The sequence below is a fragment of the Dipodomys ordii genome, unplaced genomic scaffold (assembly GCF_000151885.1).
Source record: "Dipodomys ordii isolate 6190 unplaced genomic scaffold, Dord_2.0 Scaffold1, whole genome shotgun sequence".
Classification (NCBI taxonomy): Eukaryota; Metazoa; Chordata; class Mammalia; order Rodentia; family Heteromyidae; genus Dipodomys; species Dipodomys ordii.
The window spans coordinates 33,673,620-33,694,402 of NW_012267217.1; the positions used below are offsets into that span (position 1 = coordinate 33,673,620).

The 20,783-nt window shown below is 35.9% G+C and overlaps 1 protein-coding gene across 1 annotated transcript in view; it reads right to left on the reverse strand.

The window, feature by feature from the left end:
* Dnah7 (dynein, axonemal, heavy chain 7) overlaps window positions 1-20,783 on the reverse strand; it is a 197,157-nt gene that overhangs the window by 119,468 nt on the left and 56,906 nt on the right. The window contains exons 17-24 of the mRNA XM_013013366.1: window positions 17,151-17,344; window positions 15,082-15,280; window positions 11,428-11,568; window positions 9,538-9,750; window positions 8,455-8,564; window positions 4,011-4,179; window positions 3,026-3,128; window positions 2,768-2,895 (exon numbers count right to left, since the gene is read on the reverse strand). Coding sequence (XP_012868820.1) covers window positions 2,768-2,895; window positions 3,026-3,128; window positions 4,011-4,179; window positions 8,455-8,564; window positions 9,538-9,750; window positions 11,428-11,568; window positions 15,082-15,280; window positions 17,151-17,344 — 1,257 coding nt within the window. The remainder of the gene's footprint in view (window positions 1-2,767; window positions 2,896-3,025; window positions 3,129-4,010; window positions 4,180-8,454; window positions 8,565-9,537; window positions 9,751-11,427; window positions 11,569-15,081; window positions 15,281-17,150; window positions 17,345-20,783) is intronic.

The window sequence follows — 20,783 nt, forward strand, 5'->3', positions numbered from 1 at the left end:
TCTAAACAAGACAAATCTATGAAGTCTAACCCTTCTTGTGGGGGCAGAACATTCCATTCTGCTAGGAGAGAATCACAACCTGATTAGGCATGATTACCTCATACTGTCCTACTGTTCTAACCTCAGAGACAAAATAAATAAAACTCAACACAAGTCCATCCATCAGTTCCCCTCTTCCTCTCCCATTATCTTCATCTGCAGAAGGGGAAAGCCCTGAGGTGGAGCTTGTGAAGCAGGTTCAGGCTCTGCTAACTGGTAGACACTTGGGTACCCTGAGGGGGCTCAGAAATACACTGTGAAATGACCACTCCATGCAGCAGCAGAGAGGAAGGGTACAGAAAGGAGCTATGAGACCCACTGGAAGGAAGCCTGATTTCCACAGAATATGTTTGCCCATCTTACGGTTGAAATAACCTTAGCCAGCACACTGTACACAAGCACCTGAGGAGCAAACTCCTCCTGGGCCAAATACAAGGTGAAATCCATGCACACTTGTGCCAAAATTTTATCACCTTCAACAGAAAAACACTCGGTTTTAAATGAAAATCCTTCACATGCAGCTGTGTTCAAAAATAATAATTTAGGGTATTAACATCCTTAAAGCAAGTACCACAAAAGAATTAAATCATTAAGCCTGGAAAGATCTACTTTCTGATGAATATAGTTCTTAACAAGGGATAGAAATTCCAGTGGGGGAGAAAAAACTGGATGACACTCAAGTTGTCAAAATAAGAGAAGCGGGTGGAAATACTGAAGGTGGGGGTGGGGCCAGAGACTCTGCAGGAGTCCCAGCAGAGCGGGGTGCCTGGGGGGGCTGGCTGGCCACTCACCAGGTAAATGCCAGGGAGGGCTCAAGGACGAGTCTGAGACTAATAACAACACTTTCTGGGGCACAGCTGGCTTTATTTTTATTTTTAGGAATACATTCTGACTTGTTAGGAATTTCTATACATATATACTGGAACACAGATGTCTGTAGCAGCTCTAGCCAGGAAGACAGCACAACGGGAACAAAAACAACAAAGAGCTATCAGAATTGGAGAAGAAACTTTGGCTCAGTGTAGAAGAAGAAGCCACCATCCCCAGCCCTGCCATGTGACTCTGCGATTATTTCAATGGGCACACTGTAGAACACTCTGCAGCCACAGTTATGACTGTCTCCAGCTTTTATTACACACTACTCCCAAGCTTTTGCCATCCCTGCTTTTATAAATACTTATATAGAGAGGTTGATCCTACTGAATAAAAAAGTAACATAAGTGAATGCATAACAGAATTGCTACAAAAAAGGTTTGCAACAGAAAATTGCAAAGAAAAGCCACAAAATGCTTCTTAAAGGATTTATTAGTTTTCGTCCTAAGCCATACCTTCTTCCTTCAAAAGTACATTGATTTAACATATAAAGGGGCATAAAGTGGAAATGCAAAAATACTTGGCAGCAATTAGTCTTATCAAAAGCTTTTATGGTTGATTTATTCTGAAGCGTTGTCAGTCTACCACTGGGAGCAGTACAAGGCATTTAGGATATTGTCCAAGACTTGGCTTGGGGTCTATTGTTATCACTGACCTATTCTCCAATGTAATTCTTTATCCATTACCTGCAAACATGGATTCTTCATGAAAGAATATGAAATGGCTCACGAAGATATAAAAAACAAAGGCCATGCTTTACTAATAAATACAGGTTTGTTTTTAAATGAAAGTTCAGCATTTTGTTCTTTTTTTAACAACAACAACAAAAGGGCTGCATGCTAATGAGAACTGAGAACTGATGTGGGAGGTAAATTGTTTCAGCCTGTTTTAGACCACAATGTAGCAACATAGCTCTCATCTTATGCTCTAGCTAAGGAAACATTTTAAAATACAGAAAGGCCGTAAGTAAAAGCTGTCTTTTATGATTATTTATAATGCAGTAAAACTAAAAGCAACCAAATGTCTAACCAGAAAACAGTTCCAGTTCAATGAATTTATTAAAGTTTGAATTACATTTATAAAGATGAGGAAATGCTCATGCTATAATACTAACTTGAAAGAATTTGCATCTACACATGCATTCATAAAGGTAGCATATACAGCTGTCTGATTTAACCTTTGTAAAAATGCCTTTATAGCTGAAGGGTTGCCTAGAGTACTCAAAGAATTGGCATCTTTTTAATTTGCACATTTTAAAATGAGCACTATATGAAAAATGCAAGTTTTGGAATTTGTACCTGATGTGCACATTTATTTTTTCAAAGGTAATTGAGTCTTTACATATTATCTTCTGGTCTAGCAGGAGGTAGGAGGGCAGGGACAATAGGAGAAAATAGAAGTGAATTTGTTCAACCTATATTCCATCTATCTATATGAAGATAGCATAATAAAATTAATTAGTTTGTACAATTAATATGTGCTAATAAAAAGAATATTAAAAAGCTCAACAATACCTTGTAGCTATTTTTCTAAAATAGCTTAATGCTTAAAAGCATATATTTTGCCTAAAATTCTAGGGAAATGCAACAGTGATACTCACAAGACAGTATGTAGAAGTGATCTATACCACTGGGGGCCGGGGTGAGGGGGCAGGGAAAGTTGGAGAAAAATGAGGGAGAGGTTAGCAAGTTCCACAAGAAATATCCTTATTACCTTACTTATGTCACTGTAACCTCTCTGTACATCACCTTGGCAATAAAATTTTAACAAAATTCTAGGGTAACAAACCTTCTTGCTTAGGTTAACTTCATACATTGTAGAAAGGAAATAGGTGATGTAATTGTGCCCTCTGTACCTTCAGATTATCTGGCAGTTCTGATCGCCCAGCATACCCAGGGTTCATTGTTATAAAGACAGCGCAGGTGGGATCCAGCTTTAGCTCAGTTCCTTCAAACACCAGTATATCAGTACCTGCATTAATACCTATGGATAATCAAGGGTGAAAGGAAAGGACTTAACAACTCCACGTGTACATGTGGCTTGCGCCATCCATTCTATCCTCTATGTCTTTTCTTTTTGCATGATGCAGAGAGAGAGACTTCTAGCCCATTACCTCTTTGGATAGTAAGGATTTGTTGAGCAACCACAGAAAGTACTTCCAAATCAATTCTGTTAAACTCATCAAAGCAAGCCCAGGCTCCACAAGATAACAGTCCCTGGGAGGAAAGAGTAATGAAAAATTTCAAGTTTATCTGATTGAATATTACATTGAAATGTTACATTTTTCACCTGATCTTTGCAAGGATTTAATATCCTTTCAAGGAAATTGCTTATTCGCCTTTATCTTTAAAGACAGCTTATTTTTTCATTACCAATTCATTATTCTTCATGAATAAAGAGCTTGATCAACTGGAAAATTTTTCAATTTATTTTTTCCTCACTGTATATCTTCTGGTATTAAGATGTATGCCTGTGATTCCCAAGTGTTTCTTGCTTTTTATTTACAAGTTGATTTGCTTTTTCTATATAAATGCAATAGAATGGGTTATAATAATCCATTTAAGAGGTCTTTTGTTGTCAATGAGATTGAATTATGCTCTGAACACCTGAATAGCCAACAGCTTGTAATCTTAATTTACAAACAATTACCTGGCAAATACGTATTATTTGATTATAGGTTTATAAATAGGGACTTCATATCTTTAATTCCAGCTTTTGGAATCTTCAGACTTGAAAGAGTAAATATCTGACTTAGAATAATGGAAAAAAAAGCAAAACTAAAACAAGGATTTCACTGAAAGAGATGAATAAGGATGTGCTCATTAAAAGTACTATTATGGCTGTGCGAGGTGTCTGTGGTGCATGCTTGTAATCTTACACACGCAGGAGAACGAGACCTAGAGGACTGTGCATCAAAAAGCTGTGCTGGTCAGAAAATTCTGTGAGTATCCATCTCCGAAATAACTGGCAAAAAGAGGGCTGGAGGCATAGCTTGCCAGGCAGGGCGCAAATGAGCCGAGTGGAGGGAGGCCCTGAGTTCAAGCCCTGGTAATGGCAATAGATTTTTTTTTTACAAAAAACAAGGAATGAATTCAAACCTTAAAGAATTTTCCTAATGCCAGATAATCCAACCCATCTGAACAGTTGAAAACAACACATTGTTTGGCGACAGCTTTTGCTAAGTCCTTGGTAGTTTCTGTCTTTCCGGTGCCAGCTGGACCCTCAGGTGCTCCTCCAAGGTGCAGGTGGAGCGCTCCAAATAAGGTTCTGAAAGAGAAGAAATACCCAGTCTAGGCAGAGTAATGTAAATTTTGAAATACATATACCAATTTGTAGTCTTGTTAATTCAGTGCTGGGGATCAAACCCAAGGCATTGTGCATGCTAGGCAAGTGCTCTGCCACTGCGCTACACCCCAGCCCATGGCCATTTTGAAAGGAAAAAAAGTGACATTGTCAATAAAGATGGAATACAAAGCTTGAGAATGAACCAGGTAGTAAAGCTGCAGAGGTCCATCTTGTTTGAATATCTGCACATCAACACAAAAACCATATTTCTGCCTGCATAGATATTGATAATAAATTTGCCTTGTGAAGGTCAAAATGTGTTTGTAACTTTAACTAAGTATCACTATTCCACAATGCTGTGAAATATGTGAAATTTATGTAATCACTTAATACCAATTTTAAAAAAAGAAGAAGAAAAGTGAAAGAAGGGATGGGTTAGGAGCAATGGGTGACAATGTTATCAGACACTTTGTAATCATATACTGTTTTGTAGAATGGGAACTTCTTTGTACAACCACTTCAAAATAATAAAAACAAATTAAATTTTTAAAAAAAGAAATTGATAGTAGATCCTCCTAACTGAGCAATGTGGGGAACTGAGGTTCATCATATATATAAATATAGAAACCTTGAGGTCTGATTTGTCTCTAAACATTTCTCTTACTTCATAGTTTGTGTTTTCGTGTATGTGTGTGTGTGTGTGTGTGTGTGTGTGTGTGCGCGCGGGCACGCATGCACACACTTGTTCTAGGGCTTGAATTTGGGGCCTGGGAGCTGTCCCTGAGTTTTTTTTTCCTCAAAGCTAGTGCTCTACCACATAAGGGAGACCTAGATACTAGTACTAACTTCTATTGGAAAGACATAATTTTTTATGAAAACACGAGCAGTTATGCCACAACAACTCTAACCATTCTCTAGGAAACAATATAATTTAAAATTATTCTTCTATTTATGAGAGTTCAATACATTTTATTAAGTACCTACTTTGTGCCAAAAGAATTATTAGTAGTGGGGACAGAGAAAAGCACAGAACATGAAAAAATTACAGGACATAATACAAAATATATTAAACACATGCATTTTTAATTCATTGTGATGAGCTCTAAGAAGAAATCCCCAGGTACAAATGAGAATTAGGAGAGGTGACTGTTAATGTAGGCCAGAATGTCAAAAGACTCTACCTGTGAAAGGTAATTTTTTTTGTTTTTTTTAATACACTTATTTATTGTAAAAAATATTGTACAGAGGGGTTACAGTTACATGAGCAAAGTAATGAGTACATTTCCTATAAAGCATTGTTACCTCCTCCTTCGTTTTTCCCCTACCATCCCTTCCCTCCCACCTCCACAACACACTCCCTTTCCCTCCTCCCCCTCCTCCCTACCTAAATGGTAAAGTTCATTTTTTCAACATAGTGTCTTGTACATCTCATTGTTACAATGGGTCAACCTGTATCCCTATTTAAGCATTTTGTTTTTTCCCTTCCCCTCCCCAAATTAGAAAAGTGTACATACAAGATGCAGGGCAAAGACATCAAATACAGTGAAAACAGGGGTAGTACCCTGGGGGAGGAACATATAAAGAAACAAAAAAATCACATGGTACATTATAAATACGTTAGGAACAATAGCAAGAAAGAAAAAACCACTTGTGTCCCTATCCTTAAAAAAAATGAAACAATAGATGTGCTGAGGTAAATAAATGGTATGAATGAGGAAGAGTTTGGAGTAGAACTTAATACAGATCTTATTTGATCTTCATAGGCTGTATTTGAATGCAATTCTTGGGGAAGATAGTCGAGTAGAAAGTACAATTGTGATAGGTGAGCCAAAGTGAAGAAGACTTTGTAGAGTTATATGTTCCTTTCCTTCCTCTTAGGTTGGCTCTGTAAAAGCCATATAAAGAGAATTCCAGCAGAAATGTCCAGTTTCTTTCTCCACCCATATCTGACATGAATGGGATCTTGATTAAACATAGGGAGGGGTCACTATGTGGTTCTCATTTCTCAGCTGAAGCTTGGTGCTTAACCCACTGTTGTTGTTTTTGTATCCAACTCTCTACTCATATATAACAATACCCATAGCTTAAGGAGAGGGGATAATTAACCATCAGCAGGCTAGGTATCTTCCTCAGCCTAAGAGCTTGGAATTGAGGACCAGATACTAGCCTGGCCATTTACTACTAAAACTTTGTTTTCCATTGACTTTAGATTTTTGGTGTTCTAGTGGGAAGAGAAATGTATATTCTAAATCCCTAACATATCTAATAAACATTTCTAAAATAAAATCTGATCATTGACAAATCAGTAGAGAACACAATGAAAGAGGGATATTCTTTTCAAAAAATGGTGCTGATATAACCGTATATTCCCCCATAAAACAACAACAAATCCAGACACAAAATTAATTAAAGTAGATTATAGTTTTATATGGAAACCACAAAAGAAGTTCCAAATATATGTTATATAATAGTGTCTTAATAATGTGTTTCAACAAAGAATAACTACAGAAAAGGATTTTGCTAAGGGAAAAATCTTACTCTGTAAATGGTATTATTAAGAAAATGAAAACTGCTGGTCACCAGTGGCTCATGCCTATAATCTTTGCTACTCAGGAGGCTGAGATCTGAAGATTGTGGTTCAAAGACAAGTTGGGCAGAAAGTCTATCTCACACACACACACACACACACACACACACACACACACACTGGAAACAGAAGCTGTGGATGGAGAGAAAATACTTTTAAATATATATATGAGTTACAAGATTTTTATCTAAGATGTACAAAGAACTTTTAAAACAACAGCAGGAAAACAATTCAATTACAAATGGGCAGAAGAGTTGAACAATATTTCACTGAGTAAGATAGTCATATTGAAATAAACATATGAAAGTATTCCAACACCATGTAAAATAATGCAAAATAAGATGCACTATACATCTATTAGAATGGCTAGAATAGCCAAATAGCCAAATTCTTCCAAGGATGTGGAGCACTGAGAACCTTCCTTCCTTGGTGTTGGAATACAGCAAGTACAGCCACATTGGAACATTTTGGCAGCTCCTCCCAAGCTAAACATAAGCTCACTGTATGATCCAGCTATTGTACTCCTCGGTGTTTCCAAAACAAGTTAAAACCGACTTCACCACAAAACCACTGCAGAGGAATGTTGTAGCAGCTTATTCAATATCACCAAAACTTTTGTAGCAACTAAGATGTCCTTCAATGGGCAAATGGAAAAACTGGTATGTTCATACAAGAGCATGTTACTCAGAGATAAAGAGAAATACACCATCTAATTTTGGAAAATTATGGGGAAAACGTAAATACACATTGCTTAGTGATTGTCTTAGTAACTGTCTTTAGATTTTGAGAAGACAGCACTTGGGAAAGTGAAAAGCTACAGTAACAAACATCATAGGTGGTTGTCTGGGATACAGGGGGCAGGGAAGAGGGTTAATGTGTGAAACAGACATTTTAAGGTCAGTGAAAGTATTGTGTATTACTGTAGTACTGTTATTCATTTGTCTAAAACTATATAACACAATAGACCCTGATATAAACTAAACACTCCAGTTAATAATAATATGTCTATACTGACTTATCAATATAGCATAACCATACCAATACAAGATAAGAATAACAGAAGAAACATGGGGCAGAGGTTACTAATGGGATCTGTGTACTTTCTGCAACATTTTTCTGTAAATCTAGAACTGTTACAGAAAAGTTTAGTTTTCAAAAGAGAGATGATAGACAATAGAAGTAAAAAATATCAGTAAATTGTTAAACTTAATTCAATTCAATCAAGATGACTCAGTGTGTGACTAGATGCGAAGAGCTGAGAAAGAGCCAGGGACAGAGTCAGGTATTTATTAATATGATGAGGTTGAAAGGAAGCTGAGCTAACTTAGCGGGTGAAGTGGTAAGTTGAAAAAGTGGAAACACCTATGTAGTGTCCAACAAAGACATCTAGCAGGTTTGCACAGCACACGCTTACACAAGAAAGGCACAGACTCGGGTCTCTAGGACATGCAGCATGGAAGCCCAAGCATAAATGAGGACTCTCAGGAAACCGGGGAAGGGGGATTAAAAAGAAAACTGGGAGAGTATTAAGAGACAAAAGGGACAAAGGGGACAAAAAAACCCACACAGGTTAAATACATTGTATGAAAGATAATTAGTTTTTTTTTTAAGACAAATCAGTGATCAGAGGTGAGTGAAATTTATTTCCAATATGTCCTTAAAAGATGTACCTGTAACAGCGATCTGTGAGTGGAGTAATCACCAGCCGAGGGGAGTTACCCAGATATTCGTATCCATATCGCAAACCAGCATTGATCATCTTTGTTTGTAACTGGTTTTCCTAAGATGAATCAGGGGGAAAAAGAGGAGTGAGGTTAGATAACAAATGTCAGACAATTTGAGATCTCAAGACATTTGAATAACTGGAAGGATTGCATTACTAGTTTCCATGAGTTAGTAGCTGAGCTTGGCGGTCTATTTTTCCTATAGAATGATTTAGAATTAGTGCTTTAGGTGTCTTGTATCACATCACCAGTCATAGTTTTTGATATACAATGGCTATTACCTCTGCCACTGTTTTCCAGATGAGGAAACCGACGCAGATGGAGAGTAACAAGCCTGAACAAGGACATACATTAGCAAAGGGAGGAGGTAGCATTTAAAATAAGGCACACTTGAGACATTTGAGGATGCTGGGTCTTACCTCTCTCCTCCCCCTGCCCGTACCCCTGAAGATGTCCATAGCACCTATGTGATTGGACGTTCTGAGCCCTGCTTCCTGTCTTCAGCTTCCTGGCCCACAGTACTAACTGTTCCTGCTCTTCCTTCCATCCCAGCCCTCACAAAAATCCCCATCCACACGGATGCCTGCCGACTGCTTCTCTTGATTCATCAGAGGAAGCTTAAATGACTAAATCAGACTAAAGGAGTTTAATTTGTGCATTCTTCAGCTGTAACAATAATAATGATAATTCCACAACTTTAAACAGACTAGTCTCAATGTTTCGTAAATTGCAAGCATCAGTCATTTAAAACTAAGTAGCATTTGCTCACTTATTTCTATCAATATGTGTATGTACATGCTTCTATGTAACAAGTGAATAGAAATAAGGATAATAAATATAGATACTGATAACATAGCATTGTTAAGTGCCTTAATCTTCAATCTGGGAAAATGTTTATGTGCATATGTGTAGTCATTCTTCCGCAAAAATCCTGTTTACTGATACTATTTCCCATGTGAACAAGAAAACACAAGTTAAAAAGCTATGAGCTGAAGCTGCTGTGTAATAAGGTCCAGTGAAGTCACTTACTTGCCAGTAGTACCTAAGCTGACTTAACCATTCAAAGTCATTGTCATCCATCACACTCTTATTCACAAGTGCTGCCAGGACATCTCTAGCGTGGACATCTAGTACCACAAGGGCTCCCAGAGTAACACGATTCTGCTTGGACAATTTGCCACGGACCAATGTGACAATATCATCGATTTGTCTGTTACATTTTTCCAAATATTTCTGAAGAGTCTGAAAGAAATTAGGGTATAACTTCCAAATGTGATCAGAATCATTTCAGGCAAAAATACTGTGAACTAGCATATATACATATATACAAACACACCTGCATACATGCATGTATATACTGCTCCTTTATCATAATTTGCTATAAACTTTAAATATAGTCTATTTTCTGTACTACAAACAAGACCAATCTGGCAAGACATCAAAGGCATATGGTGTCTGTGCCAACATCCTTTCCTTTACTATTTCTACCTCTTCTCTATTTTTTTTGTCTCCTGCAGAGAAGTAAGTGTTTGATGACATGGAATGATTGGTGCATTTGTTACTCTGGTCTTCCTTTGGAATCTGCCTGCCTACCAAGAATGTTTCTGTCTCAAACTCCCAAATTTATTAATGTTCAACTATACATTAGATAGTTAAAGGCATATTAATTTCCCTGTCAAAAATATACTTAAAACTTATAGTTTTTTTTGGGGGGGGGTCGGTCATGGAGTCTGAACTCTGGGCCTGGGCAGTGTCCCTCAGCTCTTCAGCTCAAGGCTAGTGCTCTACCACTTGAGCCACAGGGCCACGTCTGCCTTTTTTCTTTTTGCTTATGTGGTGCTGAGGAATCGAACCCAGGGTCTCATGCATGCAAGGCAAGCGCTCTACCACTGAGCCACCTTCCAAGCCCAAAACTTATAGTTTTAAACCAAAGATCTATAATTACTGATCCCAGTTGATCCATCCGTAAACTGAAACCTGACATACTTGAAATGAGTATACTACATTCAGTGTAATTGGTATGTGTGTCTGATTGTGTCTGTGTGTCTGTGTATTTGTTTTCAGTGCTGGTGCTGGAGCTTGAACTCAGGGCCTAGGCACTCTACCAATTGAATCACAAGTTTTTCTGTCTTTAATTGGAATAAAGTCTCATGAACTTTCCTGGTTGCTGGCTTCAAATCACGACTCTTAGATCTCAGTCTCTTAAGTAGCTAACAGTACAGGGGTCACACACCAGCACCAGCTGTAATTGACTTTTAATTAATAGCAACCAACCAAATAATAATATTAAATTCTTATGCCCAAATACATTGGAAAATATTTAATAATGAGTATCATTCAAAATATTTCTTATTCATTCAAAATCAACACATTAAAAATTTAAGGAAACAGTCAAACAAAGTCAACCAATGCTTCGTGTAAAGGGCACAGAAGAGAATTATGTTACTCGATATCCTCCTATGCTTTCTACTTTGCTTATGTGGTGCTGAGGAATCGAACCCATGCAAGGCAAGTGCTCTACCACTGAGCCACCTTCCCATGCCTTCCTCCTATGCTGTCTAAACTTAGGGAGTCTTATTTTGTTTGATTTCCACTTAGGAAGTTTGCTAGTCCTATTACCTCTTTATTTTAAAGGCACAACAATGTAGCAAAATACAGTACCAAGACTGAAAATCAAGTACCTTTGACTTTTACAAAATGTAAATAAATAGTCGGTGTTGACATAAATATTTAGACCATCAGAATACTTTTTTTTCTAAAATACTGTGAAATTTTATTTTAAAAAGATGTCATTTGGCTTGCAGCATGAAGGTGACTCTGAGTGATCAACTTCATTCTATTTTTAAGAGTAGATATATTAGAACCATGACAATTATTTTAAAAGCATTAAAAAAAATCCTTGGGGTAATAAAAACTTACAGTTAGTCCCATTGGAATAGCTGTTTGTACTTCTTTTGTCCAAAAGGTTTGTGATACACAGAGAACAGTCTGTCCAGGCCAATCTCGTACCCACTTAATTCGTTCAACTTTTGTATAAGCCAGAATTGCATCTCCAATTACCTAATAATAAAGAGGAAATTCGAAAGGTGAAATTTCCTGACAATGCCATATAATGGAAAGCTCAACTCTTAAATTAACTCTCATACTGCTTAACATTTTATAACATTCCTAACCAATTATGAAAAACACATAAAACATGTGATTATACAATTTAAATTCAAGTTTACTCATGTACTTGTGAGCAAATTGGTGGTTACATAGCAGATTACATTGCAGATACACTATCAACTCATATTGTATACATTGTATTGAATAATCATTTGACCAGTTTTAGTCAAGACATCCCACATACATTTGAATTTGACAAGAATGAGCAATTTTACTACAAAAATCTAAATTCAATTAATTCTATAAGATCCATCACATTTATGGCACATAATTTTCTTTCTGTTATATAAGTGGTCCACACAACTGTGTGCATGCATATATACACACATGCAACCCACACAATTATCTAAAATATATCCCACATTCCATACTTAAGTCCCTTTCAGCTTGGTGCCCAAGGCTATGATGATGAGGACAAATGTATAATTCTTTCAGGGAGAGTTGAGGGCTGCACAGTCAGAAAGTCTAATTTATGTCCTTTTCTACCTATGTACAGTGGACTGCTATATATACTTTTGCCACCAGCCATCAGTGAGAAATGCATTACTCTGTCACAGACACCAACCAAAAATAGTAATATCCTCTGAGAAGTGATATACACTTTAGTGTTTGAAGTTTAGAAAGGACTGTCAAAGTTAAAATTCTCAGAGAAATATATAAGAATGGCTAAAACTTTCTGGATTTCTAGTCGTACTGGGAGATTTATAGAACAAAGATAAAACGCTGAGCTATGGCTATTGATAATAAAGACCTTGTTAAAAACCAGGAAGTCACTCAAAGGGCAGGTGGAAATGGACAACTGAAGGGTGGAGACACAGAAAAAGAAGAAGAATGCCCAGTAGAGGAATGCCAAGATGGAGTGAATATATGTCCTAGAAGGACATTGTGGGGAGGACAAGAGGAAGGCATTAAAAGATAAATCACTAAAAGGAATTCTATGTCAATAGAGGAGAAGAAATACAATTATATAATGTTATATAGTGTTTAATGTGAAGTCTATTACTGTACTTATGTACATCATACATACTATTATATGCATATATATGCAATTGCCTTTCAAATAATGTATATACATATATAGCACAGCACATATTCCTCCACTTACAGTAGTAATGTTGAATTTTTGCATATTTTAACCACAAAAACTTACACATGAACATTTTGAGAAATAGCTAATTCCTACACAGTTACTTGCCACTATATCTTAACATTCTGAAATAGCATACAAAATATTTTTCTAAGTACCTTAAATAAAATCTAAAAGAATAGTTAAAAAATTTTTGTTTATTTCCCTTTGTTGTGGTGGTTTTTAATGTACTATGTGATTTCTTTCTTTTTTAAAAAAAATAAGTTTTTTAATTGTGAAAATACTGTACAGAGGGGTTATAGTTACATGAGTAAGGTAATGAGTACATTTCTTATCCAGCATTGTTGCCTCCTCCTTTGTTTTTCCCCTACAATCCCTTCCCTCCAACCTCCACAACTTGTTATCACTGTATTTGATTTTAGTATTGTATACGTATTTATCTGAATTAGGGAAGGAAGGGGAACAACAAAATGGTGAGATAAAGGACAAAGGGTGAACCAATGCAACAGTGATACTCACAAAACAATATATTGGAAATGTACTCACTATCATACTTATGTAACTGTAACCCCTCCGTACATCACCTTGACAATAAAATTAAATTTAAAAAAGGAATATTTGAAATAGTAACAGATATGACTACAATAATGTGTCTTCACTATATGTCACATCTCAATTAGAAAACCATAGAATCCAATTCAATACTGTCAAATAGTGGTCAAAGTGGACATTTTAATTGCCCCATAAATAGCCACACTATTTGTTAATGTTTATCACCTGAAAGCCTGTTAAAGCTCATCTTCTCTGTTCCAATACTGCTAAACATGAGAAGTTATCCCAAGAAAATAAATGATTCAGCCAGGCGCTGGTGGCTCCTGCCTATAATCCTAGCTACTCATGAGGCTGAGATCTGAGGATCGTGGTTCAAAGCCAGTCCGGGCAGGAAAGTCCACGAGACTCTTGTCTCCAGTAAACCACTCAAAAACCAAAAGTGGCGCTGTGGCTCCAGTGGTAGGGCTCTCACCTTGAGCTGAAGAGTGCAGGGTCAGCGCCCAAACCTAGAGTTCAAGCCCCACAACCGACCAAAAAAAAAAGAAAATACGAAAATAAATGATTCAGCCACATGTGGAAACTCACAGTTGTACTCCCTAACTGCTCAGTTCAAGCCCAGTTACAGAAAATAGTAATCATAATAATAATAGTAATAATAACAATTCGAGGAACTAGAAAATATAAGTATATTCCTTGTCATCTAATTCATAGAAGGAATAAAATCCAAATTTCAAAAAGATTGTATGTTTACTAAAATGTTATACAGGGGTCATTAAAATTATAAAGAAACACTAAGACATGAAGTAATATCAAAAACCTGGAGTCTAATGAATTTTTCCAATACTGGATATGAAACTATAGAATATTAATTTTATAGCAGGTTATTTAATTATATTCCTCTATTAAATTATGATTGTTGTTGTTGATAAGAAGCTTTAATACTAACCCCATATGTAGTAAGAACTTAAGGTCTCTATTTATTGATATAACTTCAAACTCAACTAAGAACAAATATTACAAATGACTTGGTTAAAAGCATGTTTTATGAGAGGTGGAAAAAAATACAGTAACCCTTAGTTAAAGGAAGGAGGCATGATTTTACAGCATTTTGGTATACCTGTTGATTATACAACACTTGGACACACATAGAACAGAGCCAAATATATCAAGGAGATTATTGAGAATGTACTGACAGGTTATTTCAAGTCAAGATGAGAAACAGATCATAAAAGCAAATGTGAGTTTACTTTGGACTGAAAGCACTAAAGGTGGCTCTAAGAAATGAGACAGATGCATCACTAAAGAAAATCTGGGTTACCGAGCCGGTGGCTCACGCCTGAAATCCTAACTACTCGGGAGAATGAGATCTGAGGATCGTGGTTCAAAGCCAGCTCAGGCAGGAAAGTCCATGAGACTCTTATCACCAATAAACCCACCAGAAAACAGGAAGTGGCACTGTGGCTCAAGTGGCAGAGTATTTTCCTTGACCTGAAGAGTGCAGGGACAGCACCCAAGGCCAGAGTTCAAGCCCCACGACCAACAAAAAAAAAGAAAAAGAAAAGAAAAGAAAATCTGGGTCATCTGGATGGCATTTTGTCCCAGTTTGTGTGAACCATTGCAAAATAACTTAGAATATCTCTTTGCTTCCAAGTTATCTATTACAGTTGGAATGGCAATTCACCTAACAGGGTGTTTATCAATGACATATTGTAATAATATTAATCTTCTGTATTTATCTAAAAATAATAATATATAAAACCAGCTACCTTGTGGATGGAACGAATCATGACTCTCTCTAACTCAACCAACCACTTCTCCACTTGACCTCTAGCTTTGGCTGTTGAAATGGTCTCAATGAGCTCTACCACCTCTCCTTCACTGCTCTTCATATGAGTAATCTCTAAAGTTTCTGTAAATTCTACCCTTGCAATTCCTTCAAAGCATTTCTTCAAATGAGGTTGCACCCTGCAAGGAAATAAAAGTTAAAGAATTTACTCAATTAAAGCAAGTCCTAGAATAACCATATACTTTTTGTCACAGGATAACTGCAAATTCATCCATGTGTACCATGAGTTCTGTGTTAGGGGCTACTGAGGATAAGGTGCTCAGCAAAACAATCATAGTTAACAAAAATGAAACAAAACACAATTTCTGACTACATTGATTATATAATTCAGTAACAAGTCAATATTAATTGAATAATGACAAAATGATTTATAAATTTATGATTACAGTAATAGCGACTAAGGAAGACATCCACACACGAATCTTTGTCCTCAAAGCCGTGAGTAGAAAGATGCTAAGATTAATTTATGAACAAATTATGCCAAAGCCAAGTAACACAAAGAATTTTCAAATTCACAAAACTCACCACTTCAAGTGGAATTTTCAGAGACTGCTTGAAAATTATAGACTAGGTTTAGTACTTGGAGTACTTTACTGTTTATTAAACCAACTGCTTTGACATACCCAACTCTTAGTGTATCCAGTGTAATATCCCTGGGCTGGATGAAACCCCTCAATTTTGCTATATTACCAATAACCAGTTGAAATAATTTTTCAACTGGGCAAAAAGCAGCAGAAATAAACTTCAGATGGAAACCTGAGCCTATATTTATTATTTTAATCCATACTTCTCCTTTGAAGGCATAGATACAAAAATATTTTTTTTACTAAAACATTTACTCTTTGCCAACTGTATAATAAGCACTCTTCTAAGGAAGGAAGAATCAGCAATAGGAAAAATAGTTGAAAATCTCTGCCATCAGGTAGCTTAGATTCTGCTTGAGGAAGATAAGCAATTAGCAAAGAAATAAATTGTAGACTATGACTGGTAATGACAATTACATCAAGGGCAAATAAGGCAGAAAAGATAAATCCAAAAATGGTGGTAAGAGAGGACTTGGGGGTAGCAGGTTGGTATTTCAAATAAGGTTGTCAGGCAAGGCCAACCTGACTGGAGATATTTGAGCAGGTCTCCACAGAGACCTTCAGAAGGCAAAGGAAGATAGATGTCTGATGGACATTTGGTGAGGAGTATCTTAGAAAGGAGTCAGTACAGGAGGGGAGGAAGCTAGTCCATTTATAGAGGAATTGCAAGGGGCTGGTGTGAGCATGAAGACTAGCAGGAGGTACAGAGGGAAGATGATGGGGGCCTCTCGTGGATCATTGCAAGCCTTTGAGGGCACTGGCTTCATTCTGGATGGGATGTACAAGAACCATAGGCCTTGAAAACAACTGCAAGAAAACATGTGAAAAAATAAGGGCTCATTCCAAGGTTCATATGTTTAGGAAGAAATATCCTCTGAAGATATTGCTTACATTTTCAACAATTATTCAGAATTCTTCAGAGTTGATTGCTGATACTACTTTATTATTCTTGAAGAAAAATTATTATATAAACATGGGTTATATACAGTAAGTTCTATTCTATCTTTTAAAATCTATCTGTTCCATCTTGAAAATTACATGAATATACTTATTTATGAGCTCTATACATGTACATGTGCATTTGCAAGTGTAAATCATTATACAATACATATTTTTATTGGCTATGTTAACTTGTAGTAGTAAATATAGTGGGACATATTAGTGGAACATCCATAAATACACATAAGCCACTTGGATCTTGTTCCTGCCCTTATTCTTTCTGATCCCTTCCTCCCTCTCCATTTTCTCTTCTACCTCCCATGACCTTGTTGTTTTTTTAAATTAATTTTGCTTTGTTTCCCCTTCCACAATGAAAGAACAAATGCAAAGTTTCTATTTCACTCTAAAAATTAAATGTAAGCAGGTAAATGAAAGCATGTGTCTGTTATCCATGTAAATGACCTACCTTGTAGGATCTTTAGTCTCAGATAGGATCTCAAGAAGTTCATCATTTGACAAGAAAAAGAATCTGGGGAAGAAGAGACGTTTCTTTTCCAAATATTCATTGAGTCCTTTAAGAATGAGTTCCAAAAGCTCATTAGATTTTTTCATTCTTTCCAGCATCTTCTCAATAGTTACAACTGACAGAACATGTTTATCCTAAAAATTAAAAGAGAACCCCTCTGTACATGACTTTTGTAATAACAATGAAAAAGTTTAAACCATAGAATGAGACATTTGAAATAACTATAACATAACTAATAAAAATGTGCCTCAGAGAAAAATCAAAAAAAAATTAAAAGAGAAAGTGCTTGACTAAAAATATTGGATATTGATTTCATTTGTATCACTATTATATTGGAGATTACACATTCTCACTCAAAAGATTACATATATTTTAATAGGAATATTTAGGTTTGCATATTCTAAGTCTACTGAGTTTCTTCAATCATAAAATTCATATTGACATGATACACAGCCATAATATAACAATTCTTTTTAATTTCATTTTATTGTCAAGGTGAGGGTTACCTTTGTATATGTAAGGTAATGAGTACATTTCTTGTCAAACATTGTTACCCACTCCCTCAGTTTTTCTCACACTTTCCCTCCACCACACAACAATTTTTAAGTTAAAAAGTTTTAAAAGGAAATGAAAAAGAGACAGAAAACAATAAGAAGGAAAAAAATAAGAAGGAAAACAAAGTTAAATGACTTGTCTTTTGTTCCCTTTTTTTTTTGGGGGGGGAGGGTGGTCTGGTCATGGGGCCTGAACTCTGGGCTTGGGCGCTGTCCCTCAGCTCTTCAGCTCAAGGCTAGCACTCTACCACTTGAGCCATAGTACCACTTTCGGCTTTTTTTTCTGCTTATGTGGTGCTGAGGAATTGAACCCAGGGCCTCTTGCATGTAAGGCAAGCGCTCTACCACTGAGCCACCTTCTCAGCCTCTTTTGTTCCTTATGGATAAGACCGTACTTAAAATAGTAAGTCATTGTGACAAATATTATTTTGAATGTTACTGTTATCAGCAAGAGTGTTGTATAAGTTGAAAAGGCAACTGTTGGCAAAGAAGTTTTCTGTAAGGTTTTACAAGCAATCACCCCTGAACCACCATATGACAGAACCAAGCATTTTAAGAATACCTTCTTTTTATGCTGTACCATCCAAAGTAAGAAATAGGATGAAAACCTGATCTTATAAACTCATATTTTTTAAAGTGCTTTACTGACTTCTCAAACTATATATAGACTAGCCACAATGTTTATGAGGATCTTAGAAATGCATATCAAACTATAATCTAGATACAGTCCTCAATAAAACTCTTATCTCTTTTCTTTAATATAATCATTGTCATTCAGGAACTTATTCCAAACTCAGTGCATGGATTTTTTTATTGTGAAAATACTGTATAGAGGGGTTAAAATTACATGGGCAAGGTAATGAGTACATTTCTTATCAAGCATTGTAGCCTCCTCATTTGTTTCCCCTTCCCATCCCTTCCCTTCCTCCCTGCACCCCCACCCAATCCTTTCCTCCCTCCCCCCCATGTATGGATTTTTAAGTAAGAAAACTTCTCAAAATAAAAGAAAGTCTTTTCTAAATAAGCTTTAAAATGCTTTTATTATATATAAATATATAACATATAAAATTATATATAAATATAATATAAATATATATAAATATGTACATAATGCTTTTTATTTATTTTAAAAACACAATACAGGTTTTAATCACCTGACCAACTAAAACTCACATGAGGACATACTACACATTTATTAATATAAATTACACGGCATTCTAGAAATTTTATATGAATTGAAAATAAGAGTAAGTTATTTTTAAAATAAATATGAGCTTTCAAGGTTAACTAGTTGATTTTTTTTGTATTCAGCCAGAAGTGATAGATCAACCAAAAATGTGGACTACAAAATATTTCATAGATGAAGGGGAAACAGTATTTTCACAATAAAAAAAATTTTTAAAAATTTCATAGATGAACTTTATTCTATTGCAAGAATCTCTAATATATGCTTTTGTTAATGTACTTTGAATGTGGCTGGAAAGATATGAAGGGGCCACACAGACCAAGATGCATTGTAATCATATAGTGTTTTGCTAAAGGAAACCCTCCTTGTACAACTACTTAAAGATAATAAGAAAAGAAAAGATACAAATTAAAATTATAACAATGTAACCTGGGAACAACAATCTTGTAAAAGAAATTTCATCAAGATAGTCATTAAATATTAGATGTGTACATTGTGGAGATCAACTCACCTTTAAACAATTATACAAGACATCCTATTATAATTTCTGTGTTTCAAACAGGCATTAAATACACACACACACACACACACACACACACACACATAACAGGTAAAAGACTCAAGTCAAGTGATCAATCTTTTTGTTTTTGTTGTTTAATACTGGATTAACCTCTATTTCATCTTAAAGCCTCTATTTTCTTGTTAAGCCATTTCTTCAATAGATTTCAGAATATTTTGTCAGACCATCATTCTAAATGTACAACTTACCCAGAGCAGAAGAGTGATATACCTGGATGCCTAAATCCAAACCCCAAAATGGTGTGCATTGAGCACCACCTGCTGGGAAAAAAAGCTTTTCTTTGTTTATTAAAAAAAAACTAGTAAAAATGAAAAGCTTCTTTCTCACAAATGAACAATACTGCTTTAGCCTCATCAAAATTGATCACAATTGGCGCTTTGAGTCTGACATCTAAAACTAAAAGATTTCATCTTTAAAAGAATGAGTCAAGCCAGGTATGGTGGCATACAACTGTAATCCCAGCACTCTGAAAGAATTTCAGGCCAGACAGCACCAGGAAATCCTGCCCAACCTTGTCTCAGAAAATAAAAAGTAAAATCAAACAATATAGCATATTGTATTCCTTCACTAAATATTACATTTACCATACAAAAATAACTGGAAAAACAGCATTCAATTCAATTTTTAAGTATAGGTTGAATATCCTTTTTAAAAGTGAAATACTAGAGATGAGAAATGTTTCAGATTTCTAGATTTTTAAATTACACACACACACACACACACACACACATTTTTCTAGACTCTCCCTGTTGAGCATCCTTAATCTCAAGTTTGAAAATAAAAGTTTCAGGTTTTGGGTGAGGGATCTGATACACAGTTGCTCAGGTAAAGCCTCCTTAGCTAGATTAGCTCAATAACTTCATCTGTGTCAGGTATATATGGTGCTTCTAGATGAACATGAGTAATAATCTACATTGGGCGTCAATGTAAGAACACACAAAAGTTACCATCACCTGATTGGAAGCACTCTTCCTTCTCTCTCTCAGTGAGAAGACAAATGTAATAAGGATTGTCTCTGATAAAGGAAGAGACCACAGGAGCAGACAGATCTGGTTTCTATCTCTCTGCTCCTTGATGCCTGTGTGACCTTGAATATTTACTGTTTCATGACTTTAAAAAGGGGATAAAAGCCCCCTCTCAAGGTTAGTATGAAAACCAATCTAGAAAACATAGTTTAAGCAACTAATATGGTGCCTAGAATGCATACACATGCTTAAAACTACACCTTTCATTTGTCCTCCATATCTGTAGCT